The 16052-nt window shown below is 35.3% G+C and overlaps 1 protein-coding gene across 4 annotated transcripts in view; it reads left to right on the top strand.

Moving 5' to 3' along the window:
- Positions 1–6888: 6888 nt before the first annotated feature.
- The window catches only part of LOC145261151 (uncharacterized), a 1211790-nt gene continuing 1202626 nt past the window's right edge, over positions 6889–16052 (top strand). For 2 of the 4 annotated variants that reach the window (XM_080119454.1, XM_080119459.1), the window contains exon 1: positions 8603–8662. Coding sequence is in view for 2 of the 4 variants with exons in the window: in XM_080119457.1 (XP_079975583.1) it covers positions 7296–7332 (37 nt within the window). In the remaining 2 variants the exon portion in view is untranslated. Of the gene's footprint in view, positions 7333–8602; positions 8663–16052 lie in introns of those variants that run through there. The other 2 variants (XM_080119457.1, XM_080119452.1) reach the window with 2 other exon arrangements.

The following is a 16052-nucleotide window of genomic DNA, read 5'->3' on the forward strand; positions in this document are numbered from 1 at the left end:
AAAATGAAACTTTTCTAGTGGCTGAAGGTCAAATTTTCAGTGCAGGCGATACTAAGAATATTGCTGCGAATTATTTAAGACGAGCGAAGAGGGGGGAGTGATTAGTAGCAGTAGTAGCCGAAAAACGCTCACATGCAAATTAGGAAGTGAGCGCGAGAAGAAAAAGGAATAAAAGGAGAAAAAAAATGCAGCACGTGCTTGACAGAAAGAAAGAAAGTCGACGTCGAAGAAAATGGACGTGCAAAATCAAGGACGAGAATGAGTCGGCTGTGGCCGGCATGCGGTCGGAGGAAGAAGAAAAATGTACACCGAGCGAGATAGACGATAACGAGAGAATTTTAAGTGGTGTCGAGACGGGAGCAATAAAGGGTAATAAAAAACTTCTGTTAAAAAGGAAAAATACTGATACGCTAAAATATGATATTTTAATTTGTCCAGATTTCGTATATATTATTACAGAGCCGTGATTTCAAAAGTAATAATAATAATAATAACAATAATAATAATAATAATAATAATAATAACAACAACAACAATAATAATAATAATAATAATAACAATAATAATAATAATAATAACAATAGCAATAATAATAATAACAATAACAATAATAATAATAATAACAATAACAATAATAATAATAAATATAACAATAATAATAATAATAATAATAATAAAGTATTTGGGTGCCATTAGCCAAAATCGAAACCGGCAGTGGAGCATTCGAAGCTGATGATGCTACCGCTGTACCAACATAACACGTTTATTAAAAGTTAAAAGTAAACTAAGATGAATGTATAAAACGTAAAAGGTTTTTTATTTTTATTTTATCCCATTTTTGACCCTTTAAAAACGATTTTAATCGGCTAAAGACCCATAAAAGAACAGCTCGTAAAAAATCCAATCATTTGAGGCCCCTATCGCTGCTCTCCGACTTTTAGTTTTCGAGGAAATAGAGTTTGAAAATATGGAGACATACATACATACATACATACATACATACATACAGACAGACAGACATATAGCCTTTTATATATTAGACAGAACGAAAGCTACATCCGTGGAAATTCTATGCAGATCCCGAGTTCAATATCAAGATTCCCGCGTTCGACAAAATACACCTGAAAAAGGTTGGACGTTATATCGGATGAAACGTTAATATGCCTGAAGAAGTTCAAAGGTTACATCGACCAAGATGTTGTTCGAATAATACTCGAGACGAGAACAGTTGTCTGAATAATCTAAACAATCCAAATTATTAATCCTTATCTTAAAAATTTCACAAACACAAGTCTTTGTTTTATCGGCCTTTAATGTTACGCGGCGATACTTTAATTATCGTTTCATCAGTAGTAAATATAGTCATGCATTTACACCCACATTCACCTGAACTTAATCCTCAATTTGTGTTTGATTATGGAAAAATTCTATGGTTTCCCCCTCGCCAAACTTTCACAAGAAACACTTGTCTAGCTAAAAACACTATCATTAATTTCCCCCACTCTTTATCCGTGCCTAAACCTAAACTTAGATTCCATGAACAGAGTTTCTTTCTTAGAACTGCACACCTATGGAACTCTCTTCCATTTGCCTGCTTTCCAGCTGACTACAATATGGTCGTCTTCAAGTCCAATGTAAACAAGTTCTTGATGAGCCTTTTCCCTTAAGTAATCTCATTTACCAAATTTCGACTACTAATCAATTACTACGTCACTGTCCCATTGGCCACTGTACACTTATTAACCCTTATCCTCGAGTGGCCTCCAGGCCTTGACAAGTGGTGACTCCTTTGTAAAAAAAGATGTTCACCACAGAAATGTCAAGGGTCATCAGATACTAAAATTAAGTCAGTGCTAAAACCTGTTTTTTTTTTTTAATTCAAAGAAGGCGTATTGCCACTTGGATGTAAGAGGCTACTATCTGGGGTCATGTCTAACAGGGCATTGTGGAAAGTGGAGTAGCAAGACGTCTGTTCACATTACATTTAAATTCTGCATGTCAATACTGTCAGGGAAGCAGAAAATAAAGAGGGAATTCCAAAATCTAACAGTCTGTGGGAAGAAACTATTAAAGTAGAAGGTATTCCTTCATATAGGTATTTCAACACTGAAGGAGGCAATTTTGCCGATTGTCGAGTTGATTTGGAGTATGTACGTCGTGCTATGTATTTATCGAAGCACATTCCATAAATGATTTGCTAAGATTTTATTATCTCCCTTGGCGGATGTAACGTAAAATATTCCCCTGAAAAATTCTTTTTATCTATAAGAGAGATAGACTATTTTTAAGGTCGGATTTTTTTTCCGATTTTCGATACTTATCGGATGGATTTCTGTACAAAACATATCTAAGAACACTACCAGACATTTAAATTAGGTTTGTGTGAAATTTGCCAAATATAGGCTCAGCCGTTTCAGAGGAAGAACCTCTCACACACCAAAGTGACTTTTATATAATAGTAGAGATGCTATAATAAAATGGACTTTATTCAAAAAACATGATAGTATTATATTATGTATGTATAAATTTATTGAAAAAACATGATAGTATTATATTATGTATGTATAAATTTATTGAAAAAACATGATAGTATTATATTATGTATGTATAAATTTATTGAAAAGATATTATAGTATATATACATATACTATAATAAAATGGACTTTATTTAAAAAACACATGATAGTATTATATTATGTATGTATAAATTTATTGAAAAAATATTATAGTATTATATTATGTATGTATAAATTTATTTAAAAAACATGATAGTATTATATTATGTATGCATAAATTTATTGAAAAAATATTATAGTATATATACATATACTATAATATTTTTTTCAATAAAGTTAACAATATACACTAGTGTTTCATGCTTGCGCAATCAGCAGAGGAAGAAGTGATAATTACTGCTGTTCGAATAACTCAAATCCTGTCGGCAAAGCCAACCTTGGCTTTGTCAGCTAGTGTTCTTCAACTAAGCTATCATGAATTAATATTTCAGTGAAGTAAATTAATGCCTATATAACATAATTCATATGAGCGCGTTAGAAAATATCAGCAGCAGTGAAGGATGGCTGGCTTGCGAAGTGATTAGTAGCAGTAGTAGCCGAAAAACGCTCACATGCAAATTAGGAAGTGAGCGCGAGAAGAAAAAGGAATAAAAAGAGAAAAAAAAAATGCAGCACGTGGTTGACAGAAAGAAAGAAAGTCGACGGCGAAGAAAATGGACGTGTAAAGTCAAGGACGAGAATGAGTCGGCTGTGGCTGGCATGCGGTCGGAGGAAGAAGAAAAATGTACACCGAGCGAGATAGACGATGGCGAGAGACTTTTAAGGTGTGTCGAGACGGGAGCAATAAAGAGTAATAAAAAACTTCTGTTAAAAAGGAAAAAATGCTGACCCGGATTTTTACTTATTTATTTCCTTTGTTCGAGCATAACGACAACGTTACACTTATATAGTTGTGTAAGCAGGCTTGTCATAATCGAGCGGCGATAATACTATTCGACAAACAGGAAGTTAGGATAATGCATGCAGTTTACTGCTTTACTCTCCATTCAATAAATACGGTTCGACTTTACTCTTCTTAAAAGGGGCTTATAACAAGAATATTTGTTAAAATAAATATTTATAATTTTAGGCTATGATAGCAGTGTAGTGTCTGTTCTAACGCAACACTTCGGTTTATTTGTCCTTCGTCAATGTAGGGAATACTTCTATGCTAAAGCAATTTTTATTTTTGCCTACGTCCAGAGTGCCCCTTTTTTGGGGAACTGAGTTTCACCCACATTAAAAACGATATTTGCTCTAGTTAGGAAGCAAATAAACATCAATATTAATATTTTTTTATACCGACAGATACTAATGTTTCATTAGTGTATGAATTACTGCATCATCATCATCATCATCATCATCATCATCATCATCATCATCATCACTACTACTACTACTACTACTACGACTACTACTACTACTACTACTACTGTATAGTAATAATAATAATAATAATATAGTGTATAATTATTGCTAATCGCTGGACTCAAAGATAATTGCCTCAAATATAAAGCTTAAGATTAAGGAGTTTAAAGAAGAACTAAAAATTCAGAGAATGTCGCTCTGTTGATATCTAATAATTATGGATTAAATTCATTAAAAATTCTGAAATATTTGAATTTTTAAGTGAGAGGTTTTGTCCATATTACATACCCTAAACCCCTTTAAAAATATTAAAAAAAAGCGAAGAAAAAAAAAACCCTGGAAATATTTATTAATTGATGTTTAATACCTATTGTTAAAAATCACAAAAATCTGGGATATCTGAATTTTTACGAAGAGCTTCCACTAGATTTTACTCCTTTGCATAAAACAAAATTAAACTAGATATAGGCCACATTTGGACTACTTAAGCCTAGCAATAGTGTTCTCAAATTAAAAATGATTTGTTAATTAGCTTAGGGGTATTCCTGTATATACAAATATACGTAACTTTGTAAAGATATTGGCCAGGCTCAACGTTGCTTAACTTCGTGATCTAACGGGAACTGGTGTGTCAACGTGATTATGGTCAGTACTAAAATGGATGACCATCTGCGAATTCCAGGTGCTGTATGTACTCTCCGCTTATCTCGGCATTGTTTCCAGTTGTCCTGGACTTCTACTTGCCACTGGACTCAAGCAGCGCCGAGGCAGGATAGATATGGTTAGAGATTGCGTAATTCTTGCCTTACATTTTTACGCTCAGCTACCCTTACAAGAGGTATCCATTTTCTTTCGAGACTTATAAAGATAGCGATTATCTAGATATATTTTTAGTATGAACCTAATAATTTACCCCGGAAATGAATCATGAACGTTCCTCCGTAACTTATTTACTATGAATATATATTTTTAGACTACTATTATGTAAAATTTAAGCATTGCAGACTGGTGAAACTTATTATAAACTTGAGCGTGAATTTCCGTCGAAAATTATATTTGAAACATAACCAGGCATCATAGCTCACCGAAACGATTGGACGTAACTTTTTTTTTTTAGTTGCGTCCAATAAATTACGCCTTCAACGATGAAAATGTTATTTATAGCAGAGGCGTGACATGCGGTGTGACATACAGAACTTTTCAAAGAGACGTTTAAAGGAAACGCAAATCCAAACCGCTTGTTAAAAAGCGTTTGTACGTTCTATTTCAGGATCAAACGTGATCAACTCATTGAATATGCTATGTCAAACTTTAGCGTGATTGACAGACAGGTTTAATTTATAGACACTTGGGCGTATTTAAAATGGATGCGTCCATCGATTTCTGTAAGAGGTAAGGTCTAGTTATGTTTCAAATATTATTTTAAGCGGAATTTCAGGGAAAATATGGAGAACAGAAAGTCGAGGTTAGGTTTTCTTTTCGGCAGATTCGTAACTCTTACTTACCTTTAGTCTTCACATTCCATCAGTGATTTTTCTGACAAAGGAGAAAGAATTGCTGTTTTCTGGATCGGAATATATCCGTCTAACACTTATCGTTGGCTAGTCTTTGATTTAAAAATGGTATTTTTTTTTTCAGTTCATTACATCAAGTGATTTTATGCCTTGTCTGGAGCGATTTTTTTTATAAAAAAGGTCAATTATGAATTTTTTTATGAAAATCGCTCCTGGCAAGACGATAATCTAGTACAGGGTGACCCCCCCCCCAAATAAAACAAAGGACATTCAATTGTTTTTATGAGTATTTTACAGTCAACGGAGAAAAAAAAGGCCAAAGACTCTAGTGTTTTGAATATAATAAAATAGTTATGACCAAAGTTTCATTTCATTCGGACAAAACACTAAGAAACGAGGCCTAATTAGAGTTGGGCCCGTTTTTTTTGGGGGGGGGTAACCCTGTATTAACTCTTTTTAAAAATGGAAATTGAACAGTTTTTGATCTAAAAATGGTATATTTTTTAGTTCTTTATATCAAGGAAATCGAATAGTTTTAGGTAAAAAAAAAAAAAAAAAAAATACCTTTCTTATATAATTTTCGTTTAGGCATAAAGAATAAGTCTGAGCTCCAATCTCTGATACACCCTCGCCAATCTTTCACGATAAACACTCGTCTAGCTGAAACCACTGTCAAAAATGTTCCCCACTCTTTATCTGTGCCAAAACCAAAACGTAGATTCCATAAACAAAGCTTTTTTCTTATAAGTGCACGCCTGTGGAACTCTTTTCCGTTTGCCTGTTTCCCACCTGACTACAACTTGGATGTCTTCAAGTCCAACATAAACAAATTCCTCATGAACCGCCCCCTTAAGTAGGACACTTTATCAAATCTCCAATACTAACGATTACTACGATACTATCCCATTGATTACTGTACACGCAATAACCCTTATCTTCGAGTGACTACCATGTAAACAAAAAGTAAAAATGTTAATAGTTATTTTAACTAAGCGAGTATTTGTGGCGAATGTTTTACAGAGGGGGTAGGAGGGACCATGGATAGAAGCCCAGTAGAGAGGGATATTTTAAACCTTCTAGACTTACAGATTGATGAAAAAAAAAATGCTAATTCAAATTTAGCGTGACTTTTCGCGTTTATTGTTATTTCAAACTTAAGCGTAACAGACCAGCTAAAATGCTATTTTAAATTGAGGCATGATTGACCATTGGTAGTTCCTCTTGTTGAGACGCAAACGCATGCCAACAAAAAAAAAAAAAATTCAGTCACTTAAAAATTCCTTTTCCAGAAGAACGCGGATCGATGAAGGGAATCCCATCATGTTGCGCGTGAAATTCTCCTGCAAAACCATGCGTGCCGTTGTGCAGCAGCGTGCCGTTTTTACCCCTTCATCCCCTGTTTTTTTCCTCAGCATCCCTGTCTTCGCCTTTTAAAAACCCACTGTTGCCTTAGCTGTTGCTGCCGTTGGAGGAGTCAATCAGCAATCGATGGCAGTCGAGACCCACCTCCCCCTCCCCCGCCATTATTGAGGTCGTCGTCGTCGTTTTTCGGCTTTCTTACTAGGTCGAAACTGCAGCAGTCGTTGTAGTGGCAGTTCGAAGAGCGGGGTTGGGAGTGGGGAAAGAAAGGGGATGGGGAAACCAACGTAAGCATTGGTAGTTGCAGCAAGCGTTGAGCCGGTTGTTATTCTGCGCGTACGGAGACTGTTGCTGCGCGTGTCACAACTATTCTATTATCAATTCTTTTTGTTGTTGTTGTTTTTTTTATTATTTGCCTTGCTTGGACATTGTTTAATTTCTTTCCGCCTGCAATTTTGAGATAGTTTTATTGCGGGGAAAACAAAACAACACAAAAAAAATGTCTTCACCTCGTCTTAAAAGAGAAGTGGATTCTGGTAAGTACGATTTTTATTCAGATTAAAAAAAAAGAAAAAAGATAAACAAACAAAGCGAATTATTTGAATCTTCGGATTACTCTTCTTATTTTGAATGTTATTTTCACAACATTTCGGTCGATGTAACCTCCGACTTTCTTCAGGTGCATCTTGTCGAACTCTGGAATTTGGGAATCTGCACAAAATTTCGAGCCGAACCCTTTATTTAATCCACGAGGGTAACATGCTCTGGTTCCGTCAGTCATGTCTGGGCAGAACTAAGTAATTCGTAATTATGTTTTTGAGTGTCGCCCACACTGCGAATTGAACTCTGAACCTCTAGAAGTCTTACTGTCTACAACTGAATTTTGCCAAATACTCTACCCACTAACGCTCAAGATGAAACCAGTAGTCCGAAGATTCCAAATATTACGAATAATCAATCCTATCTAAAAAAATTTAGAAACGTAATAAACAAAGCGGACTCTCGTTAAATTAAGCGCTCAGTTGATATTGTTGATGATGTAGTTTGTATGTTTTACGGCATATCTACTTTTTATTTGACCGGAACACAAGTATTATAAACGATTCATTAATTTGCTAGCTTCGTATTTTCTTACGGCATATCAACACTTTTGCTGACTTATTTTGTTCCAGGGCACAATATCTATTATAAACTATTCATTTCTTGGTTCAGTTAATATTTTTTACGTATTAACACTTTTTTTGTGGTTACGTAATTGCCAAACCCAATACCTATTATATAGTTTACTACATATCAACCCTATTTCTTTTTAGAAGTGGAGGGGGTAATTATATCGGCATATGATATCTATGACAAACGATCAATTAATTTGTCTCTATGTTTTACAAAGTACTAACACTTTGTGGGTTAATTAATACCGGCAAACAATATATGTTGCGAAGGATTCATTTATAAGCTAAATTTTGCATGCTTTACGGCATATCGACCCTTTGTACGGTTATGTAACTCCGGAACCTGTTGTAAACAATTACTTACCTCGATCTATATATTTCACGGCATATCAACCCTTTTGTAGTTAATTTATGCCAGTAAACAATATATACTACTAAAGGATTCATTTCGGGTCGAATTTTTATATTTTACGGCATATCAACATTTTTAAAAAGTTTTGTTATGTCTTAAACTGGAGGAGGGGTGATACTCTTGCAAAAATGATCATGGTATAATTCAATGCCAAGTACCGGATTTGAACCCGGCTCAACGGATTCCACAATCGGCGCGTATATTCATTCTAACACTCGTGCAACTCCGACACTGTTGAGAACGACACAGCCAATGAAGATAGCGCTTGAACAAAAACAAAAGGTACGGATATCTTGTCGGTTTTATATTATTCAAGATACGCATGCGCAATCCGTTCACAGCTAATTAGATTGTTTGTCTCCGCTTCTGACCAGCGCGCGCGAAAATATCGCTTTCTGTTTCCTCTAATGTGAGTTCAGTCCAACTTAAACACATTATTCCCTTTCTCTCCTCTTCTTCATCCTCCTCTCTCTTTCTCTCTAACGTATTCATCGTATTGAAGACTTTCAATCTATCTGTAGTAATAATTTTGCTCTCTCTCTCTCTCTCTCTCTCTCTCACACACACACACACACACACACAGGCACACAGAGGTACGTGTGGGTATATATATTAATATAGGTAAATGTAAATGTACGTATGTGTATGTATATATATATATATATATATATGCATACATATATGTATATATATATATACACATGTATACGCACACACACACACACACATATAAACAGAGTGATTTCCTAATATAATCGTAATAATGAGGGTCATAATAATTTGGTAATATTTATAAATATATATTTTTGCAAAGTAAGCTACACTTGCGTGTTTCATTCTGAGGTCTGCTTATGCATAGAGCACTGTTGAAATAAATACTTAAAAATATATGCATAATACAGTATTTTAAAATATTACACACACACACACACACACACACACACACACATATATACATTGAAAGTGGTGATTTACACACACACACACACAAACACACACATATATGTATATATATATATATATATATATATATATATATATATATATATATATATATATATATAAGTGTATCACCACTTTTCAATGCTTGAAGGTTAATTGAGTATAAGGGTTAGATAAATGCGTATATTCTTAAGAAAGTAATATATATATATATATATATATATATATATATATATATGTATATAATACCCAAATCATCTCGAAACAGAGTCGATTTAGTACACAAAGGAGCTTGCGCAGACAAAGGGTTCGATATTCTTCCTGTTTATATAAAATTAAATAATAAAGGCTCCTGATTATGTAAATACTGTACCGTGGGGAAATATGAAACTTTAATCAAAATAATATATGCAAAAGTGAGCTTGTCCGTCTGTCTGCGAAACGGTCTCTATCAGACTACTCTCGCCACTTTTGTCTTCAAGTTTGAAACTTGGTATATATATATATATATATATATATATATATATATATAGTTTTGACATGTAAATAATGTAACCCGTAAAAATAGCTATTTAGGGGTTAAAATTGAAGAAAAAGAAAATAGAACTAAACGTATTGCTTCTACACATGCGCAAATATACACTTATAACTGTACCAAAGTTATTTTTTTAAAAGTTTTTATATGCGTATGGATTTAATTCAGATAGCAGCGAATAATACTGGAGAGGTATATGTTTTGGTTTAGATTCTAGATCATGCCAGTCAAGCCATAGTTTTAGTTTTATTTAAACTTTTGAAATCACTACTAGAAATTGGATACAATATAATAATAGTCAAGAGAACGTTGGCTATATATAAATACGAAATCTGCATAGATTAAACTATCATATTTAATCGTATTTTACGACCGTAAAATACTGGTAACGCCAGGCGGTGTGCTAATATATATATATATATATATATATATATATATATATATATATATATATATATGCTAGCATATATAAGTGCGCGCGCGCGTGTGTGTGTGTGTAAGAGCGTGTAACATAGCAAGGGGGGGACGGCTTTGCATGGCTTTGCATGGCTTTGCTCGGTCGTAAAATACGCTTAAATATGATATTTTAAATCGTCCAGATTTCGTATATATTATTATAGAGTCGTGATTTCCAAAGTAAAAAAAAGTATTTGGTATTATCAACTAGAATCGAAACCAAAAGCAAAACTGTAACATTAAAGCTGGTGACGTTACCACTGTCCCAACGTGACACGTATATCAACTTATTAAACATTAACTAAGATGAATGCAGACAAATGTATAACGATTTTTTTCAATGTTTACCGATTTTTGACCCCTTAAAAACTATTTTAACTGGCTAGAGACCCATAAAAGAACAGTTCATAAAACCCAATCTTTTGAGGCCTTTAGAACTGCTCTGCAACTTGTAGTTCTAGATGAGATAGAGTTTGAAAATATAGAAACAGACAGACAGACAAACATATAGCCTTTTATATATTAGATATATATACATGTATCGATTTTCCGATGCCAAAGCGATTCTTTGAATTGTCTTTTTTATTTGATTTTGTTTAAAATGAAATCTTCATTGCTAGTAATAATGATAAAATAAAAAAAAAATATTTACTGATTTTAAACGACCAGTGATTCTAAAACCAATAGACCGTCCCCCACAAGTATATTTTTACTCTTGGGAAAATATTTGCACATTTAGCATGTGCGCTTTTACGATAATCAGAGAAAAAAATACAACTATATAGTTAAATAGTTAGAGATTTATAAAGAATCGGAATCGGTACTTGTATCGGAATCGGGAATTTAGTACGGAATCGGTAATTGTATCGGGATTGGGAAAAATATTGGAGTCGTCCCATCACTAATCCCTCTGTTTCTGTCTCTGTCTGTCTGTCTGTATGTCTGTCTGTCCGTCTCTCTTCTCTCTCTCTCTCTCTCTCTCTCTCTCTCTCTCTCTCTCTATATATATATATATATATATATATATATATATATGTATATATATATATATATATATATTGGACTCTCCCGTCGATTTCGACGCATGAGTTTCCTCCACAACAAATAAGTTGCTCGGATATCCACACAGATGATTTGTTTATAGTGGTGAAGGCTTTGTGTAGGACCAACCACACTTTTTTGGTATTACTGCTAACCTTTGTCGGTGCAGATGACTGTCACAGGACAGAGTATGCAGTAGACCTCAGGTTTTTACATGAGAGTTTCCTTCTCCTAGATGCATGTCTGAACGGAGACTGGGAGTGCATCTCTCCCAGTGAATTAATGCGCCGCCAGATACCAACCTGATAATTTTTACGACTCTCTCTCTTTCTCTCTCACTCTATCTCTCTCTCTCTCTCTCTATATATATATATATATGTGTGTGTGTATGTGTGTATGTGTGTGTGTGTATGTGTGTGTGCGTGTGTGTGTGTGCGTGTGTGTAATTCCTGATTCCGTTATAAATAAACTAAACCGAAATAGAATGTTCGATGATTTAATAAAAAGAACGTAATATTTACGCACTTATAATATTAGCAAAGTTAAGACCAACATGGTATCCCAACTTTTAAAATGGGAGTCTGTTGGAGGTGTCTTACTCTGGCAAAAGAAATGCTGGGTTCACTTTGAGTATTAAGCATAGGAAGCTGACGGATTATGAAATTTCAGTTCAACCGAAAGTACCACTCTACGATCAATATCCGCTCCTCGTTTGTGTAACGACTCAGTTTCTTTGGGGGACATCCTGTATAAATCGCCTTCCCGTTATCATCAACCATTCTTTTTACCTGAGCTTTATAAGACTGTAAAAACTTAGCATGGCATTGTGAGGATGACACTAGAGACGAGAACAGCATTTCCAATAGTCCAAATAATACGAATTATTAAATCCTCATCTAGAAAAAAAAAATCAGTAATATTGTCTTTTCTTTATCTCAAGATATGCCTGTTCAGCCGTTATTATACTTTCAATGACGGATGACTTAACGGATCGTTGCTTCCCACGTAAAACGTGCCTTGCATATGTTTTACTATTTGCTTGACCCCCCACCCCCATCATATTCACTTTTAGCTATCCTTTTGTGTATATATTCGTTGTTTTGTAGCACTCCGTAGCTAACGTACACACACCTGTTCTCGCCGAAGTTAAGCAACGTTCAGCTTACTCATTAGCAGATGAGTGACCATTTGGGAATATCAGGCGCTATATGTAGATGGATGTCGACCCCCTCCCCCAACACCGTCATCTCCCCTAACCGGCTTATAAACCGGTTCTGAACTTGATATTTCCTTGAAACTTCTTTCTTAGCGGCGGTAACCGTAGGCTGGAGTATGAAATTCACAAACGGTCCCAGGTCGCATATATATATCCTCGTAAGACGAGATGACGACGTTAGTTTTTTTTTTGCAACTCTTGCAGTGGTGGTGGTGTCTATGTCCTCCTGCATACAGTACTTGGCATTTCCAAATTGGTCACCCATCTGGTACTGACCGGGCTCAACTTCGGTGATTTAACAAGAATCAGTGTATCAACATGATTATGCCGTATATACAATAACATAGTATAACAATAACAAATGAAAAATGGCTTGTCAGAATTAAAATTCGATTTTGTCAGCTTAAACGCTATTTAGGTCTTATTGGTAAATCCGACTAGGTTACTTTGTATATTAAATAAAAGTCTATTAGTGATGGGGCGATTACAATTTGTGTCTCGATTCCGATACAATTACCGATACTGATTTAGATTCAAATTTTAAAATTTTTAGTCATTTTCGGATTGACGTAAAATCCCGTATAATGTGTGCACATATTTTCGTAAAAGTAAAAAAAAATATATTTTGGGGTGTGAGTGTACATATTACACGAATAGATCTTTTTTTTCTCTCCAAAGTTTTCTCCCTAATTGATTGAAATTAGTGAGGAAAATAAAGATTTATTTCTCTTTTAAAATAAACAGCTACACTATCCTCGAGTATCTATGGCCTCTCTGTACAGGGGTTTGTCAGAATAACCTAGCATGAGGTTACTTTTCCCTAGAAGTAAACCCTGACCAAATATTCCAAATCACATAGTATTCGTAGTCCAAATAAGACCTGCCCTTCTATGGCTAACTCACTGTAGCTTCTTTAAGCACGAAGCTGGATACTCCACCGGGCTAGATAAATTCTTGTCCTGGAATCCAGTAAGACCAAGAGACCAAAAGAAAAGATATACTACAACATATGAAAATGGTTAATTGGGGAGTGTTTGAGAGATAAAGAACTTTATTAGAACAGTAGAATATCTATGCATCTCATATAGAGTTCAAGTGTTAGACCCAGCTAGTGGGCCCTTTGATTTCTGAGAACTTCGACTGAAGTAAAAACAAAAAACAAAACAGGACTATTTCAGCACATTTTGAATAGACATTTTTGCGATATAGTCATTTAATATACAACATGTGGTGATCTGGCGTTCACGTCACCGACACACTTAACCTCCCACATCTGGTGTCATACCTTCTAAGAAAATACTGAAGTGTATGTCTCACAAAATTAAATTGAACTATTACATTTATTGGGTTAACAAGTATGCAGTTATAAGTTCATAAATTAAATTATGCGAAGTTCAGGTGGAACGATAAAAGTTTCGCCATAAAGAAAACAACACTACAAGTTTATTTTAAAACTTTTATTGAAAAAATCAATTCAGATAACTTGATTATGTAGTAGAGCGGACATCTATTCAATGTAGCTGCCTTCAGTCTCAATCACCGTCTCGATACGGGCCCGGAACTGGGAGCATGCCTTTTCCACTAACGCTAGCGGGAACTCGGCTAATACTCGGCGGATGACGGCGATCAGGCTGACTTTGGTGTTGTAAGAGGTCATGTTGGTGATGTTCTCGATGTATGATCAAATGAAGTAGTCCAGCGAGTTCAGGTCGGGACAGGGGGAGGGCCAGTGAGAGAAGGGTGCACTCTTTCTGAAGCCAAGGACTTGTGGGACGGCGCAGAGTCCTGCTGCCACACCCAGTGTCTGCCAGCGGTCACATGATTGCAGCAAGGGATCACGACATTCTTCAGCACATTGGTGTTGACTTTCAAGCCAAATTCGAAAATGTGAGGTGGCATGATGTGACCCTTACTTGAAACCACACCAAAGACCATAACTGTGGCCGGAAACTTTGTTTTCATTTCACTGGGCACATCCCTGTTACTCGTGGCAATCCAACGATGCATTTTGAGGGTGCTGGCAATGATTCTGTTGTCATAACTTAGATCGGTAGGGAGCATGAGTTGTACAGCGGTGCATCTCCGATCTCGATCGTTGAGCATTGTGTCATTTTCAGACATGATAGAAGGCTCCTAACGCTATTGGGATTTGTAAACAACTCGCCGACAGGTTCGCAAAAGAAAAAGAAAACCGGGTTTCATCGAACGGAAATGGAATCATGTCGCCTTTTCTAGAGTGATAATTTTATCGTTCCATCCTGTACAACTAAACTGAAAACTAATTCTGTCTGACAATTCTAAAATGTTCAGGGTGTCAATTTTACATGGGCAGACATTTTTCTTTACAAATTTTGCTGAAAATCACTTACGAAAATTATATATTTTTATATTTTTTGATTCAGCAAGAGACTTTTAGATTATAAAAAAATATGTAACACGTTCTTGTGTAATTTTAATAAGGGAGTCACGGTGTTTTTTTTTAGTTCGCTATGTTATTTTAATGTATATTGACTACCGACACACGAGAATGTCATATAATACCAACTAGGAATCAATTTAATAATATCACTTGGGGTCAATTAACGTGTAACTTACATAACAAACTAAACTCTTCCTTCTCTCCAAATATCAAACAGGTAAATATTTATGTTCGCATTTGTAATATCAGTAAAAGTCAGCGATTTTCTTTTTTTTATTCAATTTTCACCCCAAACAAGGCACAGTGCCACTTTGAAATAGGGGGCTACTATCAGGGACATAATTTGCGGCGACATTATGAAGGGAGATGAGTAGAAAGATGTTTGTTCACATTACACTTGAACTTCTGCATATCAGTACAGTTAGGAAAGCAGAATCCCGGAAGGGAGTTCCAAAAACTTGCAGTTCTGGGGAAGAAACTATTGGAGTAAAAGGCTTTCTTGCACCTAGGGATCTTGTAAAGGGGTGGGACTTAGTTGCTTGTCGGGTTTGTCGGGGGTAGTTACATCGAGGAGGTAGAAGTGTTTGCAGTTCGTCAGAGCATTCACCATTAAAGTATTTGTAGAACAGGCAGAGGGATGCAACATCTCGTCGATAGGACATAGGCTGAAGCCTAGATGACAGTTCAGGACCTATCAGGTTGACGACTCTCTTTTGAACCCTGTCCAGGAGTGAGAGACAGGCAGCAGATGCACCAGCCCAAATGTGACAACAGTACTCCATACATGGACGAATGGTGGCCTTGTAGAGGTACAGGATACTTTTAGGAGTAAGTAAAGTCGGACAATTCTAAAGTCAGTAAATATGATTTAAAAAATTGCAATTGAACTATATTAATGATTTAAATTGCAATTGAACTATATTAATGATTTAAAGTTAAACTGTAAATCGTAATAATTTTAAAACTCTGTGGACCGTCCGGACGGCCTTGCTTGCTTGAACCTTGTAATAAACGATTTTACCGAAAATTCTTCAGAAGTTTTCGTTTTGGTTTTGATTCTAGC

The sequence above is a fragment of the Euprymna scolopes genome, chromosome 37 (assembly GCF_053919585.1).
Source record: "Euprymna scolopes isolate OS-2025 chromosome 37, ASM5391958v1, whole genome shotgun sequence".
Lineage (NCBI taxonomy): Eukaryota > Metazoa > Mollusca > Cephalopoda > Sepiida > Sepiolidae > Euprymna > Euprymna scolopes.